Source organism: Geospiza fortis, unplaced genomic scaffold (assembly GCF_000277835.1).
Source record: "Geospiza fortis unplaced genomic scaffold, GeoFor_1.0 scaffold55, whole genome shotgun sequence".
Classification (NCBI taxonomy): Eukaryota; Metazoa; Chordata; class Aves; order Passeriformes; family Thraupidae; genus Geospiza; species Geospiza fortis.
Window position 1 is genome coordinate 1,655,799 of NW_005054308.1, and position 11,788 is coordinate 1,667,586.

Genomic DNA, 11,788 nt, shown 5'->3' on the forward strand with positions numbered 1-11,788 from the left:
TGCTTTGCACTTCAGCAGCTGCCTTGATCTCTGTTAACTCCCCTCTATTTCAGCAGGTGCCTCTGGGCATTGCTGTGCTGGCAGGGCCCTTTTGGGCAGAGGGTGCCTTGAGTAGCCTGGGGATGTCACTTGGGTGCTTGCAGCCCCTCACAGAGGTCACTTGCAGTGGGAGGCACTTCTCTGCTGACTTGGTTTTGCTTGAAAGTGGTGGGAGCTGGAGCTTGGGGAATGTTCTGCTTTCATTTGCTCTGCCTCATCCTCAGTTAAACCCTCAGCAGCAGGACAAGTTTTTCCAGCCCTGTTGGTGCTGTCTGGGCTATAAAACCAAGCTCGACCTGATGCCTGCCAAGCATGGTAGAACAGGAAGTCTCACCTCTACCTGTCTGTCTAGGCAAGAGCACCAGTCCCTGTTGGAGAAACTCTCTGCATTAGAGAAAAAGGTGATTGTGGGAGGAGTGGACTTGCTGGCAAAAGCAGAGGAACAAGAGAAGCTTTTAGAAGAATCAAACATGGAACTGGAGGAACGAAGGAAGAGAGCAGAGCAGCTTCGCAAGGAGCTCGAGGAGAAGGAGGTGGGGTTATCTGCTGTGGCTGTCTGACAGCAGCAATGGCAGGGCACGCCAGGATGTGTTACCCAGGTGGGCTCTGCTCTGGAAGCACTGCAGGAGCCACCCCTCCACAGGCCACTTATTGGCTGTGCAGCTCCTGCAGGTCTGAGCGAGCCTGGCTCAGCCAGGGCTCTGTGCTCTTGGCAAATGCTTTGTTTGTTCAAGTAGTTTTTCCTCTTGTTCTTACTGTTGCAGAGAGTTTCTGTGATTGTTAATGTGTGTGTCTGTGCTAAATGTTGTCCACAGCAAGAACGTTTGGACATTGAGGAGAAGTACACCAACCTCCAGGAGGAAGCACAGGGGAAAACCAAAAAACTGAAGAAAGTGTGGACCATGCTTATGGCTGCCAAGTCAGAGGTCAGTATCTAAAGTCCTCAGCCAGTGATCCTGGGAAGCACTAGAGCTGGGAGGGGTAAGCCATCAGCTTTGTAATGCTGGAAAATATGCTGTATATTTAGAAATGTCTTTCTGTACTGTTCATTTTGCTCACATAATTCAAAAATACTAAGTCTGGAGTTAGAGCTTTAGAACAGCATGTTGTAGAGCTTTTCCCCAGGCCAGGCTGAGAAGGGTTATGTGTGACACCCTAAGATACCAAGAACTTCAAGGAAAACCGCTGATTATTTCTGAAACAAAATGCAAGTTGCTTTTTGGCAGCCCCATGTCCTGCTTTGCTCAGCCCAAAGGTTTCTCTGCTCTGAGCTGCCTGTCCTTTAGGACTGATGCCCTAGTTACCTCACCCTCAGTCACTGGATCAGTGTATCTTTGGCTGGTAGCTGGAGCTCCTGTTTCATAAAAAATGCATTTGGTTTTTGGGATCAGAGATTTTCCTTGAAACCTTGTCAGTGATGCAACTTGTCTCATGCTCTTCATCTAGTCTTAGCTGAATCAGCTTGGATTGGCAGAAGGCCAGTTTTGGGTTTATGAAACTGAGAACTTAATGTTGTTTTCAGCCATCTGAGCTGAAATCTTTCAGACGATTTATTGTTCAGAGATATTCTGGTACTAATAACCAGAATTTGCTTTTGTTTTCCAAAAACCTTCTACAGACAAAAGATGCTGTTACCATGTCTTAAGATAAGTCTGATGCCTCTCAAATGCCTGGCTTATTTTCAGATGGCAGATCTACAGCAAGAGCATCAGAGAGAGATTGAAGGGTTGCTGGAAAACATTCGGCAGCTGAGCAGGGAGCTTCGGCTTCAGATTCTCATCATAGACAACTTCATTCCTCAGGACTACCAGGTGAGGGCAAAGCACCTGAGCCTGGGGCAGGAGTTGTGCTGTGCTCATTTCAGTTCTCTTGCAGCATATTTTCCTAAAGGCTTATAAAAATAAAAAACCACATTGACCACATAGTCAACTGGTATGTTCACTGTGTGCCCATGCAGTGGGTCTGTTCAAAGTCTTTTTTTTTCCTCTAGCTTGAAGTTGTACCTACTAATGTCTGATATGAACACAAAGAGTGGATTTTTAAATCTTTGACATTCTTTGTGACTCCAGTATACAGAAAATTCACAATGAGCTTACATATTATGCACACTATTTAATGGGAAAAGGGAAATTTTTACAGTTTTCATTTTTTTCCATATTATAGTGTTTGCTTACTGCTGTGTTGATGGTGTTGGCATAATGGAAATCCCATGCTTTAGGGGGCTCTCCAGTACATACAGTTTGGGAGTGCTATTTTTCTCTTCTGCGGTCTTCAGAGTATAAATGGGGTTTTTTTTTGCTCAGGATGTAGCTGTCCTGATAGGAACAACTTGTAAGGAATCAAGACTGTTCTCAAGCAGCTTGTCCAGGCCTTAGGATGTATGTTCTGGAAAGTGTCCCTGGAGGGTAGATTGTGCAAGTCTAACACTTACTGTCCTGACTTCTTTGTAGGAAATGATTGAGAACTACGTTCACTGGAATGAAGACATAGGAGAGTGGCAGCTGGTAAGAATGGTTGCCTGGCTTGTGTACAAGCTGATATTAGTGTGAGCTTCTGAGGGGTTTAACTGAGCCCAGGAAGAAACTGGTGAAGCTGTAGTCAGTTTCACTGTGCACAGTTTTACTAACAAAGATTTTTTTCTGCTTACAGAAATGTGTTGCATATACAGGAAACAACATGAGGAAACAGACACCTGTCCTGGATAAAAAAGAGAAAGATGTGAGTGACTGTTGAATTAATGTATTGAACTGTACAGGCCCAAGTCCTGCCTGAGATTGCTGCTCTGTATTTAGAGCCAAACTGTCCAATCTCAATTTTCTTTTCTTTTGAAGATACGAGTCTTTCAGTATCATGAAAGCACCATTGATGAGTGCATAAAATTATTCTGATGACTTTGTCTTATGAGATTTTCTGGTGTTTTTCTAGCCCTTTGAAGTGGACCTTTCCCATGTTTACTTAGCCTACACTGAAGAAAGCTTGAGGCAATCTCTGATGAAGCTGGAGAGGCCGAGGACTTCAAAAGGAAGATCCAGGCCCAAGACAGGGAGAAGGTGAAGAACTCTGGGGTATTTATATGCAATGAGGGATTTACCCAAGGGAAGGCTGAAGTCTGTATATGCAAACTTACCACAAGTCTTCAAACATTTGCTTAATGAGAAGGCAAAGGACAAAATTTTTGCATGGTATAGTTCAATGTTGCCAGGTGTGACAGAACCAAGTTAACTGCACTAAATCTTGTCCAGAAAGACTTGTCATGGGATTTTCTGGTGTTCTTTTGCTGCATTCTCCTCTTCCAGCTCCTTGCTTTATTTGCTGCATTTGGTGGCCCAGTTTAACCCAGTCTGGCACAGTGCAAGTGCAAACACTGGTACCAGTGGAGAGGAGAGGGCTGTTGGGGGAGATTTCAGCATATGCTTTCTTGTGCTTTTTGTTTGGTTGGTTTTGCTTATGGAGAAGTCATGTCATGTCATGTAGTTTTGACTTTAAATGTGGCTGGTCCCTGTCTTTCTAGACAGCATAATGATGTGTGTGTGGTGTTGTTTTTCCCTTTCCTTTCTGCTCTCCAAACAGAAAACGCTCGGCCAAGCCAGGAGCTGTCATTGATTCCCTGCTGCAGTAGTGTCACCTGGTCAGAATTCCTGTTAAAATCAGTGAGTTTATAAGGTTTGGCCAGAATATGGAATTCAAGAGATGGCACAGTTTGACATGGCTATAATTTTTTTATTTAAAAAAATGTATTTTTCCTTAGTTGCCTGTATATTGTATGTTATATTAACATAATATTAAACTGGTATGTATGATTGATGGTTGTGAAATTCCATGTATTAAATGTGTTGTGCAGGGAAACTTGTTGGTAATTCTTGTAGAAATGTATAGAAAATAGGGTTCTAGGTGTGTGTTTAAGTGCTAGATGTGTTAGTTCAAAACAGTTAATGAAATCCTGAAATTAAGGCTGGTAAATCTGATTTATGCCCTGCTTTGCACATAACTGGCAGCTTTCACTGTTGTCCTCTGTTGCACTGATCTGTGTTTGAATGTAGTTGCTGCAAACCTTTAAGAGCATCAAATCCTTTTATTTAATATTCCTCACCGTGGCTGTTAACACACTGTGTTATGTGTTGAATACACAGTCCTTTTCCCTTTTTGCTGTCTTGCTGTACAGAGAAAGTAGCTGGGTAGGAAAAACATGAACCACAAAAGTCTTGAGATTTCTGAAAAGGGACCATGGGTGTCTAATAGTTCTTTTATTTTTATCAGTTTGTTTGTGATCTGCTGGCACTGTGGAGAATGAGACCTTGGATCTTAAGGCAGAAGAGAGCTTTTTTCCTTCTTTTATGGCTGTGTTACTTTGGCAGCTTTTTATGCTTCAGGGCTGGTATTTTTGTGTGAGTAGTTTTGTAATCTGAACAGTTGAGATGATTTAAGGAGGATGCTGTAATAACACCAGGACTTGGTGTCAGCCATGGGGCTGTGGCTCTATTTCCTCATCCCTGGCTACAAGGCACTGGGCCACTGCCCTACAGTGAAGATAAATTTGACTCTCCTTTAGTAAAACAGAAGAAATTGTCAAATTTTGCCAGAACAATATCCCCTGACCTAGCTGGTGCTGTGTTCCTGTGTATAATGTGTGACTCTCTGGTTGTGCTCTGAGAGGAAAAAAGTTTTGGTCTCTGATAATAACCATTTATTTATGATGGCTGCTCTTTTTATTTGGTATTTATGCTGCTAATAGACACATATCACTTTAATATGTTGCTTTTGTGTCACAGAGAAAATGCTTCTCCTTCAGACTGTGTGTGTTTTATAACTCCTCACAGCTGTGGGTGTCTCAGCAGCTCCTGTGCAGGGTGGAGGGATGAGCTGTGACCTCATCTCAGTGTTTCCTGGAGGATTAAAAGCTGTGATTGCTCACAGGGGAAGTGGAGTCCTTCAGTGTGACAGAAAACAAGGCAGCTCCTCAGGTGTTTTGAGTCCTTGCTAGTAGCCACATCTGCTTTTACCAGAATGTTCCTGTGAAGTGCTTAAAGACATTAAATTCCCTTCCTTTCTGTCATGATGGTTATCTGGAGGTACCTTGGGGTCTGTGACAGGATCTGTAATAGTTAAAACTGGTCTTGTAAGGACATATTTTGCTCTGAAGGATATATTCAGTGCTATTCTAAACAAGTTGTAAGCTTTTTCCTGGTGTTTTAATGGGTTTTTTTTCAGGATCATGACCTGGAAGAACATGCTGCCCTCTCTATTGGAGGGAGTGTCACCTGAATTCATACAACATACAGATACAAACACTAGCATTTGTTTTTTCTAGCCTAGCATTTAGAGGTAAATACTCAGAAACTTTCTTGATTGAAGCTGTAGTTGGTTTTGCTTGTGAAGAGCTGACCTTATCTTAAATGTGCTTGAATAGCATTGGATTATCTCTTATTCCATACATACTTCTCATCAAAATATCCAGACAAAAAATGGCTTAAATGCTGCTTAAAGTCTTCCAGTTCTGAGTCCAAGCAGATAGATGCATAGCTGTGGCCTGTACTAGTTCTCAGAACCAGAGATAACTTCTCTTTCCTTTTTATGTTCTCTCTTGTGCTAACATTTACTGAATGAGCTGGTTTTGCAGGAGTTAACCAGAACTGTGCTTTCAGAAAGACCATTGAAAATCCTTTTACCTGACAGGTATCAGTTGCTCCAAGATACTGCTGTGAACCATGGTACTCCATTTAAAATATTGAAATATTTAAAATACTTCAGATGTAAAGGCATGTGATTTACAATTAACCTAACAGTCCTGCTGCTGAAAACCTTAGTACTCTGCATGTTTAAGTGAGCCTTGGAGCAGGGGTAAACCATAAGTAATTACTTGCACACCTTTAATTGGCAGATGGGAGAAACTGGTTGTCTCCTCTTGCAGAGGCTTGGAGGACAAATTATTTGCTCTGTAAGAGGATTTTAAATAAAGTGGAACACTCTCGTGGTCATGTGCCCTGTCAGTTGGGCTCACCTGTTAAGTGGTGGATTTTGTTGAAGTTCTGGGAAGTTTCTTGTAAAACCAGGGAGTTTGGCTTGTGGATTTACCACATGGGCCCTCTCTATAGCCCTGCCCATTTGTGAATGTCTCATGGGCCCATAATGTCCTTTAATAAGGAAAGGATTTGATTTATATGGACTTTAAAGAGCTTAATACAGCCTTTCTTGTTGTGGGTCAGTATGTGCTCTATGGTATTTATCAAAACTCATCCTACATACACTATGTGTGCTCATCTTTGCATTTGCTAACAGAAGAGTCTCCTCATTCCAGAACATTGACCTTAACAATGAGATTTTTGCTTAATGTTGTGCAAATGAATTATTTAATATTTAACTTGTTCCTAATCCTTTAAGAGGAGAGGAAATGGTCCTTAGTGCCTTTTACTGACTACACTGTCTGCACATGTCCAGCTTCCACCTTTCTCCACAGTTCTGCTTAGCCAGGCCTGCATAGAGGGAAAAACTGCTACTCTGTATAATTTGTCTTTCTGTTTATTGTTTTTTTAACTCTGTTTATTTCTGACTATTTCTTGTTTTATTAAAGCTAATTCATTATACTGTATATATCAATATTGTGTCCCTGGAGCATGTTCATACCATGAAATAAAATTCTTAATTCCTAATTCCACCTGTGTGCATGTTTTCCAAATAACATTATACATAGCATATCTTTTTAACTCAGTTGTGTGAGGAAGGCTGGGTGAGGTGCCTCTGTAGCTCTGAGCTGCCCAGCGTGCTGGAGGATGTTTGGTGTGTGTTGGAGCCTTGTTGCCAAGCCCCAGGGCAATGGGCACCTTGTGGAAGAGGAGCACAGGGCAGATGGTGGGAATTCACCTGCAGTGGTTGGGAGTGTTCAGCTCTGTTTGCTGCAGGAGCTGTGCTGCCTGGCACTGCCTGTGCCCCCAGCCTGCTCAGCCCCAGGGTCCCCATGGTCTGCAGCTCCCCAGAGTGCTGTGCCTCAGCCAGGGCATGAACCAAACCCTGCACAGTGCCAGCCCCTCACTCCTGGGCCACAAAGGGCTCTGCTTATGTAGAGAGATCAAATAGGCTGTGAGTGAAGTGAGGAGGGAACGTCAGCCCTGGCTGCTCCCTTTGCAGCTCCAGCATGTCCTTTGGAGTTCCCAGCTTTCAGGAGCATGCCCCATTTGTGGCCTGGCTTCTCCCCTCTTGGGCTTTTCTTTCGGTTTAGATCTGTGTTCCTCATGTTAGCATGAGCTTAATGCCATAGCAGGACAGATTGTTTGGCAATTCCTGGTCACACTGTGTCACAGACACATTTTATGAAAAATCCTTTCCTTAGGATTTTTTTTCCTGAGAAGCTGAGAGGCCTCAGGAACAAAATGTAAACAATGGTTATCTGCTGCTGTGGAATGCAACAGGTGCATCTGTGATTGGTCTCATGTGGTTGTTTCTAATTAATGGCCAATCACAGTCAGCTGGCTCAGACTGTCTGAGACACAAGCTTTTGTTATCATTTCTTCCTTTTCTATTCTTAGCTAGCCTTCTGATGAAATCCTTTCTTCTATTCTTTTAGTATAGTTTTAATAATATATATTTATCATAAAATAATAAATCAAGCCTTCTGAAACATGGAGTCAGATCCTCATCTCTTCCCTTGTCCTGGGACCCCTGTGAACACCACCACAACACTACCCTTGTTCCATAAATTTGGAATTCTCTTAACTGTTGCCTTGTGTAACATCCTATACAATGCCAGCACATTTAATCCAAAAATACATTTATTTAAAGAATTATTATACATAATCTTTGAAAAATGAGGTCATAGTTTAAAAAGCCAAAGTGTTTTTTCACTTCTGACTCTTAAATTCTTCTTGGAGGACGTGGTGTAATTCCTTGAGGAAATTCTTCAGTGAGGTGGTGCTGCCTGGTGCCACAGGACATGGCTTCTGGAATGGGAAAAGGGCTGTTAAGCTTGCTGGGGTGGGATTGGATTCTGCAGCTTGGCTTGGGCTGCTAAGGGTGGTGGGAGAGTAAAACAAAAACAGTGACCAAGGGAGAAGCTTGAGGGCTGTGGGCAGTGCAAGAACTGTGCCTCACCTTGTGCCTTGCTTTGGTCTCTGGGACCAGGCTGAGCAAGTTGTAGTAAATGCCCTCGAGGTGCCTGTGGCAGCTCTTGGTCTCCTGAGCAATTGTGGCAGCTTTGCAGAAGATCTCTGTATTGTTACCTCTCTGGGAAGACACATGGCTTTTTAAAAACTCCTTTGCATAGTTATTGCTCTTATTAGCAGCAGATTAAAACACTACAAATAATAAAGTTCTATCCTAAAGGATAGGTGGAAATTGTGGTTTGAGGTGCCAAAGCCTCCCTGAAGCTTCCCAGCTCCATCTGTGCACAGCTGGCACTGGTCCCATCCCTCCCCTGGTGAGGAGGAGTCAAGCCCTGGCAGAAGCTGTGGCAGCGTGGCACACAGGGAGCACCCTGTGCTGGAGCACCGTGCTCCTGCTGCAGTGTGCATGTGGGACCCTGTGGAGCTGGTTTGAGCAGGCAGGGAGGCTGCAGGAATAACAAAAGCACCTGAGAAGAGTTGGCCTTCATTAGGGGCTTTGAGAAGCCCTATATCAGAGACACGTGGAAGATGAGCAGTGCAGGTGGCAATAAAAAACTGATTTGACTTTCTTCCCTGGGGGCTGTTCCCAGTGCTGCCTGCTCTATCTCAGCTTTCACAGTGTTCAAACAAGTGACCAGTCTGTCCCTGTGAGTGTGGGGCTGTGCAGCATCTCAGGCATCTCCTCTCATGAGGTGAGGGCATGGGCTTTCTGTGAAAACAGGAACTCAGGGGCTGGGGAGCGTGGCTTAGGCAGCAGTTTTCAGAGCAGAAAGAGGCCTTATTATCTGCTATTAAATCTTGTGCTAGCTGCAGAGGCTTCCCCAGATAAGGGGCTAAAGAGGGATACCCAGCTCTCAGGATGCTGTGCAATAGGTATGTGTGGGTGTCTGAACTGGTGACAGCTCTCCAAGGCAAAGGGAGGTGTTCCTCTCTCTGAAAAGCTGAAACCTCTGTCTGCTGCCCAAGCACAGGTGCCCATCCCTGCCCTTCCTCTGGGCTCTCCCTGTCCCCAGGGTGGCCAGAAGCCACCAATGCTGCTTTGACTGGAGGTGGAGATGGGTGTGGGAAGGTGAGGGCAGCTGTGCAGGGCACTGGGAGTGGTGAGAACCAGCTGGGCAGCCCAGTGTTTGTGCTGGGGGCTCACAGTGGGCTCCTGCTCCTCCAGAGCACCACACCAGGACAGGCAGGATCCCAGGCTCCCCACCTGCCTCCCACCCCCCTGGGCTCTGCTCTGGCCCCCAGCACCCTCCCAGCACCCATCAGGGCTACATGGTTGGGGTTTTTTCTTACCTTATGATCTGCAAAAATATTTATCACATTCATCTTGTCACAGGAAACCTTGATGAAGACACAAAGGAGAGGAGCAGTCAGGCTCCAGACAGCACAAATCCATCCTGATGTGCACACACAGACCCACATCCATCCCCCCCAGGCCCCAGGACCATTGTGACCCCTGTGCTCATCACCTTCCTCTGGCTCAGCATCACTCCCTCCAAGCCTGGTGAAACAATCTGTTCCTCCCATCAGTGGGTAAAGCACCAACCAGCCCTACCTCCTGCTCCTGCTGGACCTTCTCCAGCAGCTTCATGGTCTCCTTCAGTGTCCTGGCCCATAGTGTGTGTGACCGTGGAGTAACCACGTCACCCAGGCAGGCTGACAGCACCAGGAGGGTGAGCAGCACCTGCACCAAGATACTCATGGCCTGCTTGGGCTGGAGCCCTTCAGCTCCTACTCTCTGGATTCTTTGGTGACCTGTAACTGTGTGCACTTTTCTGGAGGAAGCACCTCAATTTATTACTGTCAAATTGCTGAACCAGAAGGAAAAACTTATTTTTCCCTTATAGGCACTTTCCAAAGTTGCTCCCGATTAGGAGAGCAACAGGTCTTTTTTGTGCAAGTCAAAATTTTCTTCTGATCTTGCATTATGAAATTTCCACTGTAAGATGAGTGTGGCAGGAGTCAGGTCACATATAAACCTGGTTTGGGGATTCTCCATTTCTCCATATCTCAAGGCTTTCTCTACACGGTGAATTGGAAGTGGTTAAACTGGGTAGCCCACTGCTCTGACACTCTTCAATAGCAACACTTTTTATTTTCCTTTGAGTATCCTGCAAGTTCTTCTCTGGTGTTTCATTTGAATATCTCCAGATCACGTAAGCATCCTTCAGCTGCGCTCTGATTTCTGTCCCTGGGTTTCTCAACCTGGGGAGGAACAGAAAGAATGGCAGAGCCGTGTGGGGACAAACCTGGGCAGAGCAGGCCATCAGCCTGGGGGGTTTGTGGAGAGCTGGGGGCCCCCCTGACCAAAGAGGGTCCCCAAACCAGTGTGGGATCCTGCAGGGCTGTGTGCGGGGAGGTGCTGTGGTAATCAGGGTCCTGCTGGGAAACTGAGGGTTTGTGGCCCTGTTCCAGAGTTTCAGGGAGCTGGAGCTCCCCTGTCCATCCATCCTGCCCTGTCCATCCTGCCCTGCCTGGGGAGCAGCAGCCTGAGCTTTCAGACCATGGGCTCTGCCAGCCCCACCAGCCGCTGCTGCCCCTGGAAATGGCACTGAGAAACGCTGAGCTGGGAAACTTTGGAGTTTTGTAATAACTAATAGGGATTTTTCTAACTCAAACAGCAACTTGCCACCAGATAACAACTTGTGAGCACTTGATGAATCTGGGAGTAGCCAGACCGAGAGTAATTTTGTTTGTCTGGTGCTCATCCGAGATGCCCCGGATGAAGTTAGGTGAAGTCACTGACACAGAAAGACCTTTGCAAGGGATTTGCCAGTGGAGAGCTGTGCTGTGCTATGGAGAGCAGACAAGGGAGCTTGCTCTGGCTGTGTGACTGCACCCATGGCCTCCAGGGATGGTGGGTCCCCACCAGCATGCACAGAGCTGTCCCACTGGGCTGGGATGAGTGGTGGTGGTGGTAGGATCCCTGCCTAAAAGTGATGCTGGAGAAGGTGATGCAGGCAGGAGCCTCATCCTGCAGACACAGGGATTCCCCAGTGCTCATGGTGGAAAGCTCTAAATCAGTGAAGAGAAAATGCTCAAATCACAGAAAAAGTTAACCTTTGCTCAGGCTGAATCATGGTGGAAAACTGCATTGCTGTGTGATGAGAAAGTCACCAGGTTTGTTGGGTTTGCATGGCAAGGTTTTGATAGTGGGGAGCTACAGGGCTGGGTTCTGTGAGAAGCTGCTGGGAGGTGTCCCAAGGCCTGATGGAGCCAACTCCAGCTGCTCCAAGAGGGACCTGCTCTGGACAGGGCCCAGCCCATTGGCAACAATGGCAGTGCCCTGGGGGAAATCCCTGCACAGCTGCAGCTGGAAGAGAAAGGAGAGAAAATCAGGAGTGAAGTTAAGCCTGGGAGGAGGGGAGGGGTGGGACTAAGGTGTTTTAAGATTTAATTTTTATGTCTTATTATCCTATTCTGATTTAATTCACAATAAATTGAATAATTAAATCATTAAACTAATTTTCCCCAAGTTGAATCTATCGCGCCTGTGACAGTAATTGCTGATTGTGTTTTCCTTGTCCTTACTCTGACTCACAAGCCTTTTGTTATGTTCTCTCCCCACTGCCCAGCTGAGGGTGACAGGGGTGCTGTGATGGGACCCTGACATCCCTCCAGGGTCAATAATCCAACACAACAGCAGATGACAAATTCCC

The 11,788-nt window shown here is 45.6% G+C and overlaps 1 protein-coding gene across 2 annotated transcripts in view; it reads left to right on the forward strand.

Annotated features, from left to right (window-relative positions):
* The window catches only part of KIF3A (kinesin family member 3A), a 22,505-nt gene extending 11,028 nt beyond the window's left edge, over positions 1-11,477 (forward strand). Inside the window, exons 12-19 of one of the 2 annotated variants that reach the window (XM_031055159.1) lie at positions 392-572; positions 855-965; positions 1,725-1,850; positions 2,490-2,543; positions 2,689-2,757; positions 2,965-3,089; positions 3,610-3,689; positions 9,466-11,477. In XM_031055159.1, coding sequence (XP_030911019.1) covers positions 392-572; positions 855-965; positions 1,725-1,850; positions 2,490-2,543; positions 2,689-2,757; positions 2,965-3,089; positions 3,610-3,658 — 715 coding nt within the window. In that variant the 3' untranslated portion in view covers positions 3,659-3,689; positions 9,466-11,477. Of the gene's footprint in view, positions 1-391; positions 573-854; positions 966-1,724; positions 1,851-2,489; positions 2,544-2,688; positions 2,758-2,964; positions 3,090-3,609; positions 6,687-9,465 lie in introns of those variants that run through there. The other variant, XM_014312223.2, reaches the window with a different exon arrangement.
* The last annotated feature ends 311 nt before the right edge of the window (positions 11,478-11,788 follow it).